This window comes from Cinclus cinclus, chromosome Z (genome assembly GCF_963662255.1).
Source record: "Cinclus cinclus chromosome Z, bCinCin1.1, whole genome shotgun sequence".
In the NCBI taxonomy this organism is placed as follows: domain Eukaryota; kingdom Metazoa; phylum Chordata; class Aves; order Passeriformes; family Cinclidae; genus Cinclus; species Cinclus cinclus.
In genome coordinates, this window is record NC_085084.1 from 61,006,017 (window position 1) to 61,020,865 (window position 14,849).

The 14,849-nt window shown below is 40.2% G+C and overlaps 1 protein-coding gene across 2 annotated transcripts in view; it reads left to right on the forward strand.

Moving 5' to 3' along the window:
• The first annotated feature begins 997 nt into the window (after window positions 1–997).
• Window positions 998–14,849, forward strand: part of IQGAP2 (IQ motif containing GTPase activating protein 2) — a 101,603-nt gene continuing 87,751 nt past the window's right edge. Inside the window, exon 1 of one of the 2 annotated variants that reach the window (XM_062512847.1) lies at window positions 998–1,068. In XM_062512847.1, the coding sequence (XP_062368831.1) occupies window positions 1,004–1,068 (65 nt within the window). In that variant the 5' untranslated portion in view covers window positions 998–1,003. The remainder of the gene's footprint in view (window positions 1,069–14,849) is intronic. The other variant, XM_062512845.1, reaches the window with a different exon arrangement.

The window sequence follows — 14,849 nt, forward strand, 5'->3', positions numbered from 1 at the left end:
GAAAACATGAAAGAATGTAGGACCACATTTTTCACAGTATCATTAAGTTTGGAAGATACCTTCAAGATGATCTAATCCAACACTCAGCTTAGTATAAATAGGGTGTCATTTTGGTCAACTGATGTCAACTGATTTATGCTGAAGGTTGTTTACAAAAGTGTCACCTGCTGTGGCTGAAATTCATCTAGAAGTCAGCACTGCAGTGTGCTCCTTCAGACTCACTGCTAGAAACATTTGGAAGCATTGGAGAGCTGCTCACAGAGGCCCCCTCTGTATTCTACAAGTAGAGAAAGACTAATCACAGGGCAGTAGCTGTAAAAAATTGGGGTTATTTACAGCTGGAGATGTGCACAGACATCCTTAATAGTTTGGGAGAGTGTTTTTATGGGAGGTGATGTGGTTGCAGCAGTAAGTAGGAGAAACCATAGATGGCTCATTTGATTACAAACTTCATTGCCTCCATCAGTGGGAGGCAGCTCAACATGCTGCAGTCCCATGGGTTCCTGAAGTTGCAGCCAACTCCCATGTTGTCCTTGAGATACTTTTGCAGTGTGTTGTCTTTGTCTCTGTTGTTGAGGATCTGCTAAGCATGGGGCTGCTCCACCTGCTTCTTGCCTTGAGCTTCCTCATGAGGGTCCTCAGACTCCTCTGAGGATGTGTAAGCTGAAGATCTGCTCATCCCAGCCTCAGATCCCCATGTTTGAGTGCTCCATCCTCCCCTCAAACCAGGCAATGGCCTCAGAGCAGTGCATTCTTGGTCTTGAAGTGAAACTTGAGGAATTCACTGTAGAGAGAACAGGACACTATTGGTGACCTAGACAGCTTTGTGGACCATACAATAAAAGACCTCTTTTAAAGAGAAGAGAACTATTTTAATTTCCCTTCAGTAATTCACCCAGGTTCCAAGTAAAATTGCTCTAAAAGTCACACTGACTCATGTATAACTTAGTTTGGGTTTCTGCTTTCAGCTATTGTGGATGATGAAAGGCTTTCTGCAGAGGAAATGGATGAGAGGAGGCGTCAGAATATTGCTTATGAGTATCTGTGCCACTTAGAAGAAGCAAAAAGGTAAGTCAATGAAAGCACACTTATTTCTGGCTTTTAAATATGGACATTCAGACCTGCTGTGTTCTTGAGCATCATGATTTTTGATTCAGCATCTTGAATTACTTGGATTAACTGAATGTCAGAATACTATAGCACTTAGTATGAAAAACCAATGCCCAGTATGAAAGGTCTGGTTCAAAGAAAGATTTAGAAATAATCAAAGCAACATCGTGAAACTGGCTGTGGTGTGCATTTTCACCAAAAGTAGGGGCTGGATACTAAAACAAAAGGCTGTAATTTTGTGAGAAGCTGAGTCAGGCTTGTGACTAACTGGGGAAAGTATTTTGCTCCTGGCACTGTGGCTGTGCTCCCTTCTTGTGGGAGTGACTCAGGTTGCTAAGATGGCAGAAAATCACCTGGGCTCTTACAGGTTTAATGGTTGATATCATCTCAGTGTTACAATGGTAAGTGCAGGCAGGGCAATAAGATAAGATGGACTCTGCTCTTGCTTCAGTTCCTATTGGTCAGCAGCACTCATCTGTTGGAGCAACAACCTGTGATGAAAGTGCACAGAGTTTTTATCACCTTTGTGCTAATGTACTGTGCTATGTTCAATTCATTCTCAAAACAAATATTCAAAAACATTTTCATAATTAGAGAGAAGGGAAACAGGGTACAGTATCCTTGTGCTTTTGAAGTAGCTTCAAGTGCTGCAATTATTGTATATGTAAAAGCATATTTTATATTCTGTCTGATCAGACTTTATCAAAGATGCCTATTATACTCACGTTATTGCTATTGGCACCACTGGTAGTGTCTTGCTTCTGCTCTGTGTTTGTTGATGAGGGTGTCTTTACATCCAAAACTGTATTTGGATGACTTTCCTATTAATTTCTATTGAACAAAGAATACTTAGAGCTGTGATTAGTGGTGCAAGCAGTGAAACCTTAGTGTGAAGATGACGTATAGAATCTTTGTAGTGGAATAAACCAGTGTATTTCATTAATCCACTATTAAATTGTGCTCTGGGCCTTGAATCCACATAGTTTCCTTCTCAGCAGTTGCCAATGGTTTTGTCCTAGAGGCATTGTTATAAAAATTAGCCATTCTTACTTCCTCTTCTCTATATTGTTCCATGTGGTGTAGCAAACATTGCCTCCTTTGCTATTTCTTCCTCTTTGTCCTGCAGTGGTTCCCTGTTCAGGTCTTTAAGTGGCAAGTGTCTTCCTGCTGCCAGGGAGACTGACCTGCTCCACATGCTTCAGCTGCCCCCATTGTGCAGTTGGAAGAGATTGCCCTCAGTCAGATGAGTCAGCCTTGCTATGCTGGCTGTGCTAAGGGAATTCCTAACTCTTTTGCTGAGTTAGTTTTCTGTGGCTTAGGGAGCTGACTGGTCTGATCAAGGGGTCAGAGGAGAATCTATGCAAGCAAGAGGAAGGTGGATGGGGTGCAGCTGCACACTGTGAGAGAGGGAAGGGACCCAGGTTTCACTTGTGGAGATGTTGGATCAGGTCCACCATCTCAGCTAACCTCAGTGAGTCAAGGGCTGGTTTCACTCAAGATTTCTCCATGGTATGCTACAACTCCCCTACCTGTTTTTTTATGGTATCTAGTCTCCAAATTAAGCCTTCTCACTTTTGCTGGTATTATGACTACTTTTTCTTCCTGGCTCTCTTCAACTTTCCCCTTTACCAGGGCTACTTGTCACTTTGAACTCAAGTCCTCTAGTTAATTTGAAGCAGCTCTCTTGATATTTCACAAAGAAATATGAAGTTATTTTTACAACTAATGACTTTAATTAGCATCTACTCTGACTAACCTCCTCCCTTTCCTTGTATTTATTTTTGTAGAGATTCTTTCCACTAGCAGTTTTCTAGATGAAGCATTCCTTTAGCTCTGCAGTCCATGATGGGTCCTCATATCCAGGACAGTTACTCCCAAGGTTTTTAGGCACCTGGAAGCTCTCTCTGTGGATCTCTGTTTGAAAAATCAGAATGTGATAGTACTGCTCAATAGTTATTACTTCGTAAAGTGGGGATGAGTTCTGCAGTGTAAGAAGGGTTGTACTTCCTTCCAAACATGTTGATGTGCAGTCCTTGTCTGTACCTGCATGATTATAGCATTTTTGCTGTCACTAGGGAGCCTGAACAAAACTGAAGACTCTGGAAAGAGATGGAGAGAGCAACAGGGGCATAATTCAAATGAGACCAGCTGAGGAGGCTTGAGTGTAGGCTTCTTCCACAATACATGGTGGGTCCTACCCTTCAGTTGTGCTGGGAGAGTGTTTTCACAGGAAACATTTCCAGGGGAGGGGTATCCAAAACTTTTGCTGCTGCTGGACAGAGGGGTCCCAGTTCTGGAGCAGCACCCATGGGATGTGCAGGCCCTTTTCCCCTGCTTACACTTCTGGCAGTGGGTCTGAGTTGGAGCAGGAAGGATGGTGCCTTCAGCCCCAAGTGCACCAGCTGGTTGTGAAACCACCCAGAGCTGTGCATGCTGCCTGCACCCCTCCTGGGTGAATCTGGGGAGTGGGCACTGCCTTTATGACATATTTAATCTTTGTCCTCAGTCCTTGGAGGGGACTTTTTAATATTCATAATACTGCGGGTATCAATGACAATAGAGAGACTGAATGAGTAAGTTGAGTTTTTCTATTTGGCAGCTGCTGAAATGACAGCAAATCCTATTTTAGATAATCAACTGTGTGCAAATGCAATGTGCTTTGGTCCATACTGGAAAGTAATAAATACTGAAATAAACAATAAATAGCAAAAGGTCAGGCAGAACATGACTGGGATAGCGCTATGTGAGGAGGCATATTTTGTTTCTCATCATATTTGTAATAAAAACATTATTTTACAGCAGCTCTGCATTTTGAAATTCCAGAATTAATTGAACTGGTGAAGAATGTGTGCTTTCAGCTGCTTTTTGGATCACTGTTAGCATACTTAATTCCTGTAGCCCAGCTTTAATAAAAACTTGGCAAGTTCAGCATGAAAAAAGAATCCTGTCACTAGTAGCTGATGTTTTTGCAAATGCCTTCTGAGCTAGGCATAGTATCTGTTACACCTATACAACATAGGAAATTGGTTTTTAAACACAATGAGCAGGCTTGTAATATCTGCAGAGGTCAGTAAAGTTTGATAGGGTGTTATATTTGATAGTGAGGAAAAAAATTTTTTTTTTTTTTTTTTTTTTTAGATTACTGGACCCATTTCTTCCTGAAATTACACATCTAATAAAATGAGGTTTTGGGTGCTTGTGTATATCATTTGATTTATTACTTTTGTCTTTAAGGGAAGTCTCTTGAATACTAAACAAAAAACTAAAAGGGGGCAATAAAATCAATAACATCCCATGTCCTTGAACTTCTGAGAAGAAAAAAATCAAGAATATATAATTAGGAGTAGGAATTTTTGCACTTCAAGAAATGTAGCCATGGGTGCCACCAATGGAAGCCCTCCAGGTGTTACCCTGACACATATCCAGTATAGTTTGGAAAAATCATACTAGTAAATAGCAAAGGTCTAAGGTGGGCATGAGCAGCTCATGTGGTGAGGTGTCACAAGCCCTCATGTCTTCTTGAATTATGTGAATTTTAACAGGTGCATGCTCACATTTTTCATAGCCCCAATATGGCAAAAGTAATGTTTACCACAGCATCCTCATTTCCAAAGGAAGTACCCAGCACATCAAATTCTGGCTTGGGTTTGGCTTTTGCTGTTGCTTGTCTCTTTGCAGATGTTTAATTACTGCACTGTAAAGATAATACAGATTTGAAGGATTTAAATTGTGATTGAAGTTTTGGCATATAAAGTGAAGCAAATTTTCACTGAATGTGTTGCGGCTGGCTAGGCTTATAATCACCCATAGTTAAGTAGATACTGTTTCTCTTGGCTTTTTAGAAATTATATCTTCTTATGAGATTGAATTTGAACCAGGGGGCTTCTTATTTTACTAGCCTAGACTGTCCCTTGCGTGAAATGGAATAGACTTTGTTTTATAAAGCATATTCTGCGATTTCATAACCAGAGTTGCCAGAACCTTTTTTTCTTGCTCAGCTGTTGAGTAAGGCAGTAGCTTGTGTAGAACACTGAAGCTTTAGCTTCAATATTAGGAGAGTGAAGATACAGGAAATTTCTTTTTGAGATGTCTTTGTTTTAATGTTGTAAAATTAAATTCTCATTCTTCTGCAATTTTTTTAATAGAAAAATGAATTATACAGTTTTGTTTCCAAAACCTGCCTCTTTCATAATGTTGGTTTTTGTTAATGGGTTTACAATGGGTATTTGCACTATTGGTTGATGATATGATAGTTAGGAACTGCTGAATAAAAGTTTACATGCAGATTAATGTACTTAAAAGGTCAAACCCTGAAGTGCTTACTTGTCTTTGGTTAAAACCAAAAGTTTTTCAGTACCATAGCACAGAAACCTCAAGTTGCCAGGTCTGTGGGACTATGGAGGGTGGCTAAGGGGGTCACTGTTTCTGGGGAAGGTACCAGAGTCTTACAAAGACTTGGTGTACTACAAGTGAAGTCTGCCAGGTTTCATTTTGCTGTTTCTCCAGGACTAAAATTATGGCAACTGTTCAACCCTGGCAGGTCATGAGTGAATTAATGTTACTCAAATTCTTTGAAACTACAGGAAATATGTAAAGATCTGTGCCCTTAGTAAATATACAATATTGTAATCTAGCTGTAGAACTACCTAATTTTCTGCCTAAAAAGGTTAAAATATTTCTTTGTAACATATTTCATATGGGCTTGTCAGAAAATTCTTTTGGGATTGGTAGTCTACTATCATGCCGTAAATTATGAACTTTGGTTTGTATCCCCACTTCTGCCTGCTTTAAGCCAAATAAAGTACTAGTGAACATGGCTGGCAGCACCTCTCTAAAAGTCAAATGTTTGAAATTGGGGTGTGTCATGAGATGAAGTTCTTTGAAGAAACCTACTTAGCTGTGTTATACTCATTGCTGCAGTATCTTGGTCCATGCAGGAGTACTGATTAACAAGTGTACTTGCTGTTTCACATCTGAGTCCTCAGCATGCTTACCTAGACTGCCAGATATTGGTAGAACATTGTTTTGTTTTGGAGAGTTATACAATTGTGTGGATGAGCCAGAATTTTTATATGCAAGTGTGATGTCAGTGATACCAATCAATCCAATAATTGCTTGGATAGTGATATTTGCATGTGAAAAGTCTTGATGGTAAGATCTAAAGGCAAGAGAAACCTTTTGTGCTAGTTTCTGTACAGGATGCATTGACCTGCTTAGTGGCATGTTGAGGTAACGTAATGGGTCATTGCTCAGGGTGTATTGCTGTGGAATAATGATGCCAAGTAATGATGGATGTGACCTTTGTTTTTGTAGACTGAACCATATGGCACTTGTCCCATTGCATGCGCTGAAGCTAACAGTATAGTCACTTCAGAGCCAGTTAGTTTTCTTTCTCAAAGTTTTCCACCTTTTAGGCACTACTGTTTTGTAAAAGGAATTGTAGTTTGTTGGGTTTTTGTTCTTTTTTTAATGGAAGACTGACAAATTTGAAGCTAGTTCATGCTCTGCTGCCCCTGTATGGGTGTTTGTAGGCTCAGCTTCACCAAGAGGGTGCACAGCATTTTCATTTCTCCTTCACTTTCCCCTCTACATATTGGGTTATGTGTGGCGCAACTAGAAAGCTTCTTTGACTTTATACTCTGCTCACAAGTCTACCCGATTGTCAGATCAAAGTGATGGCTTCATTCTGCTCTCTGGGTAGCTCCTAGTTAATATTAAACATGACCTGAGATGGCCTCACCAAAGTATCAGAGGCTGAGTTGTTACATTACCATAGGGAGCATCTGAAGGAATGGGGAGACAGGCAGGGGTGCTTGTACATCACCAAGCCAAAACTCTGTGTCTGGAAGGCTACTAAAGGAAAGCTTGGGGCTCAAATGTGTAGAGAGGAACAGAGCTGTGGGGATTAGAGGCAGCAGAGGCACTTGGGGTTTGCACCTTGCCTCAAACAGTCATATGAAGCTGCTGTTGGGAAGGATCTGTGACAGTATCCGTGGGAAGGAAGGACATATTTTGCTTAGAGTTGAAGGGCCTAAGTGTTGCTCTTGACCTTTGGATAAATCCTTCTGCAGTGTTTCCTATTTACCTGAGAGCAGCCAAGGCCTTTGCTTCTTTGTGTGTTAATAATGGCATAAGTGACAAGTGTGGCACTGCTTGTGTGCTGTGCCCATTCCACCACACTGGGCTGCTGAGATGGTTGCATGCCATGCTCCTGGAGCAGCTGACCAGAGACTGGGACATTCTCCTTGGCACATATCCAATTGGGTTATGTCCCTATTGTAGCACTCAAGAAGCTTTATGGCATCAACTGCCTGTTTGCTTTGGACCAGAGGAGGAAATTACCTGGACTGAAAGAATTTGCTTCTTAACAGCCTACTTGAAGGAGTGTACTTTTCACATGTTGAGATCCTCCTTTCTCAGCTTACTGTGTCCTGGAGAGAGCTGTTGATCTTTGGAAGAAGTGTTTATTCAGGCTCTGGCAGAAAGCATTGTGGGGAACTATGAATAGCTCTTCATATTGTGGGGAACTATGAATAGCTCTTCATAGTTCAGAAGAGATGGGGCAGCAGCTGTATGTGGTAACCTCTACAGCACCACTTTGTACTGACCATGGCTGCTAGTGAGATGTGCACAGGTGTGTATGGTATCTTACTGTATTGGATACAAGAAATGACTGTTCATAAGAAACATGCTGCTAGAGCAGGAGGCTTTTAATTATGGACACTAGAAATCCACGTCACTATGACTTAGCTACTGCTTTGAGACTGGAAGTCCTAAAATTGGTCTGATGGATGTTTAGATTTGCAAAAGAAGCAATGTGCTGCTGTACTTCCAGCTCTGGATGGGAAAAGCAGCTTAAAGTTTGAGGAGGTTAGTGCTCACTGTGTGTGTAGGTGAGGCATTGCACTCAGCTTTTGCCTTCTGGGTACTGCAAGTGAGCACTTTCTAGAATAAGGAAACTTCTGAGGGATGCAGTCTGGATTCCCTTGAAAATCACTTCTGTTGTAAATGTCTCAACAGTCCAGAGAAGAAGCACTCTGGCAGTTTGTATCTCATATTTAAGAATATAATGCTGGAAACTGCTTTGGCTGTGGACGTTGCTTACCACAGACCATGTGAATCCTGTGTTAGTAGACAGAGCTGTTGCACAACCAGTGTTCCCCACCACGAGATGAGTGGCAGTCCTCTGCAAGGGGTGCGGTTGCTTTTTAAAGCAGCATGTGATCAGATTTACAGCTGGGCTGATTGGGTTGTGAGGTTGTGCGGCTCAGCCGTGTGCACTGTATGGTGCTTTTGATTACTGTTGGTCTCAATGATTCCTGTGCTTTAATAAAGATGACTTTGTATTCACCTGTATTTAAATTCAAAGTTCTCTTGAGAGGTATGTAGTGTCCCAGAGGAGATAAGAGCCTATATGGATTTTTTAGGAGCTTGGACATTTGTCAGAGCACTTCTTGATGCTCTGGAACATCAAAAGACTGATAATGTCATTTGAGACTGATAGTACGACAGCCTCCCATAATTTTGTTATTTTTATTGCCAGATTTAGATATGCATGTGCAGACCTCTGTGTGTGGCTATGTAAACTCCTCAGATTCTTTTCACCTCAGTCAAATTAGGGAGAGCTGTGAAAATGGGTTTGTTCTTCATTGTTTCTGTTTCCCAGCTGCCCATGTTTCTTTGAATTGCTTATGTACTTTCTGTAATGCACAGAAAGACAGGCTTCAGGGTAATCTTTTAAATCCCACATTTAACACCAAAAAGGGGAAAAGATTCTTTTAGCCAAACCACCCCCTGGAAAATTCAAGTGATGTATCTGTTTTTCAACTGAGTTATGGAACTGGCATGCATTCTTGAATTAGTACAACTTAAAGTAATTCAGTTGAATATTTTCTTTAAAACACAAGGGAAAAATTTTTTGACCAAATCTTTATTTTTCAGTTTCATATCATATGAATTGATTGGTGTTTCATATGAAGTGGTTGGTGTTATTAGATATCACAAATAGATGAAAGACTAAAGATCAACTGTGGAGTGTACCTTTTTTGTGAAAAGAGAAATGGTAGCCCAAATATTGCTGTAATCTGGTGCATGTGTCCAGAATTAGCCTTGTGTTAGGCTCAAAACAGAGTTGAGGTACTGGTGGTCTGTTTTGGCAGTGGCAGCAGGACATGGCCTAGAACATTTAATGTACTCCACTGTTTCTACTGTAGTGCAGTAGCACCCTTCTTGACAACTAAGGTCTGAAATTGATTTCAGAAGCAGAGACTGAGCTGTGAATGGGTTTTGAGCCTGACAAATTTGAGTCTGGTGAAATGATTATTAATGAATCCTTGCAAGTGAATGGAAGGAGCTGCTCTTGAAGTGCTGGGAAGTGCTTCATACAGCTTCCAGTGTCTGAAAATGCTAGGCAGCCTCTAGCTTGGAAGAAGAACCTACAAAATCTCTAAGTATAGCAGCTCTACTAGCTTAAAGGGGAGAGAATCTTACAGTTTTTGTTGAAGTTATTTGAGTTGAATTGATAAGTATTGTCAAGTAAGTTGTACTGTGGCATTGAGTACAGATCTATTCTTGTAGGATGGTGGCTAATAACATGTATAATTTTCCACCTATCCAGAGGACAAACAGCTAGACTGACCGGGGTGAGAGTTCACAGTTTGGCAATTGTGAAGATGTGTAATTCCTGCAAGGCAGGAGTACACTACTCACTTTGCAAGGTGGCAAGCATGAGAGCCTGTATTCTCATTCTGGCTTTTATTGGTCTCTTATGGGCTATTGGTGATGTATTCACCTCATAAGAGAAGTGATAAAGCTAGTGTGACAACTTGAGCCCTTCTGTCAACTATAGCACATTAAGTATTTCTAAAACTTGTTTGCTATCAAAGCAGGTGTATGTGTTATAAAATTTGATGCAGTAAGGGTTTAAGAAGAACTCTTGTAATGAATGAAATTTACTTAAATTCAATGGGTTTTTTTACCTGTCATTCTGTTCTGTGTCTGCTTGTTTTAGGTCCAAAGGCAGAATTTGTCCACTAAGGCAATAAAAAATAATGATTCCTGCAGGCATGCATATCGCACTGCACAGAAATCGCCCTGCTGTATTGTAGCTCTGCTCAGGTCACTCGTGCACTTTGTTCACCATTGGATAGAATAGAAGAAGCTGTGGGAGCAAGGAAAGACAGGGAAATAGCTCACTGGAAATGTGCAAAAAGTACCCCAGAGAGGTGGCTTAAGATGGGAGAAATTTGTGGAAGGACACTGCATGTAGGTTATGGACCCTGGCTGCTGTTCCTGGGATGTGAGGATACATGGGTTTATGGAGGATGCTGCTGCATGCCAGTCACATTTGCCCATAGGGTAGCCTGTCACTGACCTTGGAGAAAAAGGTTCAAGGCATCAATTGCATCATAAGTTATAACTGTGGCAGGACTGTCTTTAAAGCTTGGCTGTCAAACAGGCTGTTCTAAAATGGGTAAAAATCAAATATCTATTTACATATTGTGCCAAACTCTCATTCTCAAACAAAGAAACAAAGCAGTGAAATGATGTCACATGAGTAGATGTTAAAAGCTGGAATGTATTTCTTTCCTGACAGTTTCCAAGTTGCAGACTGCATCCCCTCCCTTGCTGTGATCCAAGGAAAGCACAGTCTGCTTTATCCAAGTACATCTGCATTTGCCTAATGTACAGACCTGCTCATGTGGGATTTACTTTGCAGCATGTCTGGGGGAGTGCCAGGCCTTGGTCTGGCAGTCTTTTTGCTGGAACAGAGTTCAATGGGATTCGTGACTGAAGTTGGGGTTTAGGGCTTCCCATTTTTGTATTTAACATCTACAGAATAGGGAAGTGTTGATTTGATCCACACAGTAACTTTTGAGGCACACTATCTTCAATTGTTTTAAAAAAAAACAAAAATCAAAATTCCACTCAACACAGAACATAAGCTATTGGGAGAGGGGGAAAATTGTTGTTTGTTTTTTTTTTTCTCTGAAGTACTGATGGCATTGAAAGAAATATGTGTTTGCAGGTTTTCTGAATTTTTAATAACATGCTCTTACAGTATTTTTAAATCCTTAAAATGTCTCTCCATTTTTTTTTCTTCCCACAAGACCCCTGATCTAACCTTGTGATTAGCATAATACTTAATACTGGGATATCTGCTGTCTATTTTGGGGAGAGCTTACACTTTACTTGAAGTCTTGGTAAATGCAAGGTGAAGTATTGAATGGTATTGGCATATTTTTGTTGTTGTTTTTTTATAAACTTGGAGACATTTTTAAATATTCCTGCTTCTTTGTCTGAACAGAGAGGGACCTTGATCCGTCTTTCCTAAGTGAATGTAGTTCTGTTGTGATTCCAATTTCAACATTTTCTCCATTTCCTCAGGGTCAGAGGGGTATCGCATGATGGTTAGTGGCACATACTGTTTTTCTAATTGAGAAGCAACAGAAGAGAGCAGAATTCATCCCAGAACAGAATTTATCCCAGAAGTGTTATTTATTTGTGAGCTTATGCGCTCCTGCTCTAATGAGGACCAGGTAGGAGTACAGGGAGGCTTCTCATTATTTTTGTAGCATCTTATGTTTCTGTATTGTTGGGGAATTATCTAAGTAAGAAAAATGGTGTCTTAAGTTTTCAGTGCCTCAAACCTGCAGGGAGTAGTTCATTTGCTGTGGTGGTTACTGTCTGAGATTGCAATGGCATTTTCAATGCCAACAACTATTTTGCTTCTTGGGAAGTCATAGAATCATAGAGTATCCTGAGTTGGAAGGGACCCATAAGGAACATCGAAGTCCAACTCCTGACCCTGCACAGGATGGCTCCAAAAATCACACCATCTGCCTAAGAGTGTAAGTCAAATACTTCTTGGGCTCTGTCAGGCTTGGTGTTATGACCAATGTCCTGGGGCACCTCTTCCAGTGCCCAACCACTCTGCAGGTGAGGAACCTTTTATTATAATAACGATGATTATAACAATAGTGATGATGATAGCAATAATGACCATAATAAATGTTAAAAAGCCATGTTAAACAGTGTTTTCACATCTTTGTAATGGTGTCTAACAAAAGTTTGAATTTTGCATTGCAGTGTAAAAAAAAAAAACTAGGAATGCAGGGGTTACTGGAGGATTTAACAAGATTGACCTTTAATAACCTGAGATGCCAAGGAAGAGGCAATAGACTGCAGCTGCTGAAATGCAACCTTCTCTGAAATCTATAAAGGCCTCCTTTATGTACTGAACATTCACTGGGGTCAGCAAAACTATTACTTGTATTTGTTCTGCTTTCAGTAGATGAAGTCAAAATCTGTATGTCGGCAAAAGCTTCTACTTTCATGAATTTTTGGTTTGGATTCTGCCTAGTGCAGAAAGAATTTGATCTGTTCATCTCTAAGCACTTTCAATTTCTTGTGGCTTGTCTTTAGAATTCAAAACCAGGGGCTGAACTCTACCATTGCTTTGTAGGCTTCCTAAAAACATTGCTACCTACACTGCAGTGCAGAATTTTCAGCAGTCCATTAATTTCCAGCAAGTTCAAAGAGAAAACATGCATGTTGTGCTTCTGATTTACATCGATGTCGAGATCCGTGTGTTTCAAAAGAAGCTACTGTCTCAGGGCAGAGTTCACAGGGCTCTATGGTTATTATGTTTCTGTGCTGTCTGAACAGTGTGTCACCAGAGGAATTGTATCTTCTCTGAAGAGCCTGCTTAGCAGGTACTTTGATAACAGGATTAGATTAATAATTAACACTGAGTGTGCTGTGTGGTCTTTCATGTGATGCAAGATGTGAATAAACAGGTGACTGTAATGAAAAATTTCCTTCAATCTACAAAAGCCTTATGTGGTTCATCACCAACAAAAAAGCATAATAAGAAATTTGTAGAGTGTTTGATTTTATCTGAGTCTTTTTCTCTTGTTTACAGGAATGGCAAGGATTGGGACTGAGAGGGAGTGTGAGGTTCATTTGGGATTTTTCAAGAATAAGCAAATTCCTTAGAACACTTTTTTTTTTTCCCCCCCTCAACAATCGATGAAAATAAGATTGGTATGAAAATGGCTTTCTGGCCTTTTACATAGACAGTACACCAAAAGAGCCACTCCCCCCCCCCCCTTTTTTTTTTTTTTAAATTTTCAACAAAGAGACTGACAGAATAAGGTGAAAGAAACAGTTTTTGTAAATGAAATGTTATGATGGTTTGTGCTTTTCCCAGGCATGAAAAACAGAGCATTTTTTTTATTAATTGTACTCTTGGCTGATGTCTGCACTAAAAAGGCACTGAAAGAATTACTTGCCCTTGTTGGTTTTGAGGTGTTCCATTTCTCAGATTCATTTAAGGAAGCAAGTGAACAAAGCTTCTGACCGTTCTCTGTGGTCACTTTCTCTTAGCCATTTGTTTCAGGTCAGATAATTGTCCTGGTACATGCAGTGCTGGGACAGAGCAGGAAGGAGTAGCATGGGTTTGCTTGAGAATCTGTAGCAGCAGAAGCAGGTACAGAAGAATAATCTGCAGCTGGGGTTTTCCTCCTGCTACAGGAGAGAGAAACCTCTAAATTTCTCATAACTGGTGGAGCAAGGATTTGGGAAAAGTGGGTGCAAATTTGTTACCTGAGCTAGGTCTAAAAATATTTGATGTGAAAATTCCGCTTTCTGAGTGTTGCTGTTAAATAAGAATGGGTCTCATGTAAAATGGGATGGATCACCTCAAGGCAGTGAATCCTTTCACATGGCTGCCTACTAGTAAAAATTATGTCTGGGAAGCATTAGAGCATGCAAGTAAAACAAGAAAACTGCTTTGTTTAGAAGTACAGCTTTGGTAATGCTTGATAAAGCACTTTCTAAAATAACAGTTGTTAGTGCTTTTGCACAATACTGCTTTCATCCGATTTTGACATTTAAACATTGAAATACTATAGAGTTAGTGTTTGCAGAATATTTTCATGATGACCATATTACTCTAAGGAGTCTGATCAAGGAGCCAAAAAACTGAGTAACCTCAGGCATCTTTTCTCTTGCTGCATCATCTGTTGGAAAGTTTCTCTCAAGGCACACATTCACAAATAGTGATGAAGTACCCTGACATATGTCCTTAATGAGTTTAAAGTACAATTCTGCCTTGAATAGAGGTCATGTTTTAAAGGTCAAAAGTGCTTGAGCTGGTGATAAAAATGGGTCTTTTTCATAATTAATTTCTGTTAGCTATGCTGGCTAATGGTGCTGTAAGTGAACTGTACTGGATTTTCCTAGGGATAAGGCTTCTACCTACAATTTATTAATTGATCTGGACCTGTCAAGACACATCAGAGACTTATTACTTGATCTGCACAAGTTTCCTAACAGCTTGTGAAATAGCTTATTATCCCATAGTAGATTTTCAAGGTTGGATACTGGAAGAAGTGTTTTGAATTATAAATTTGTCATACCTCTATATGAGTTCAAGATGGACTCCTGCCACTTTCCTGAGAAAAAAACTGTGTAAGAAACACTCAGTAGGTGCTTTTTAGTGATCCAGACTTTTTCTCCCTCTTTTACTGGGGAAGTGCCATGATACGTGAGGGGAGACTGATAGCTTTGTTTCAGTTGACTTGCTTATATTCAGCAGGTTTGACAATTTTCCATGATGTGGTTAGGAACAATGCACCCAGATTTCTAAGGAGCACATGAAATACCTTTCTTCTAAAACTTAAAAAATGCAATCTCAAAGATTTAACTTCTTCATGTTCATTTCTGAGCCTGCCTCA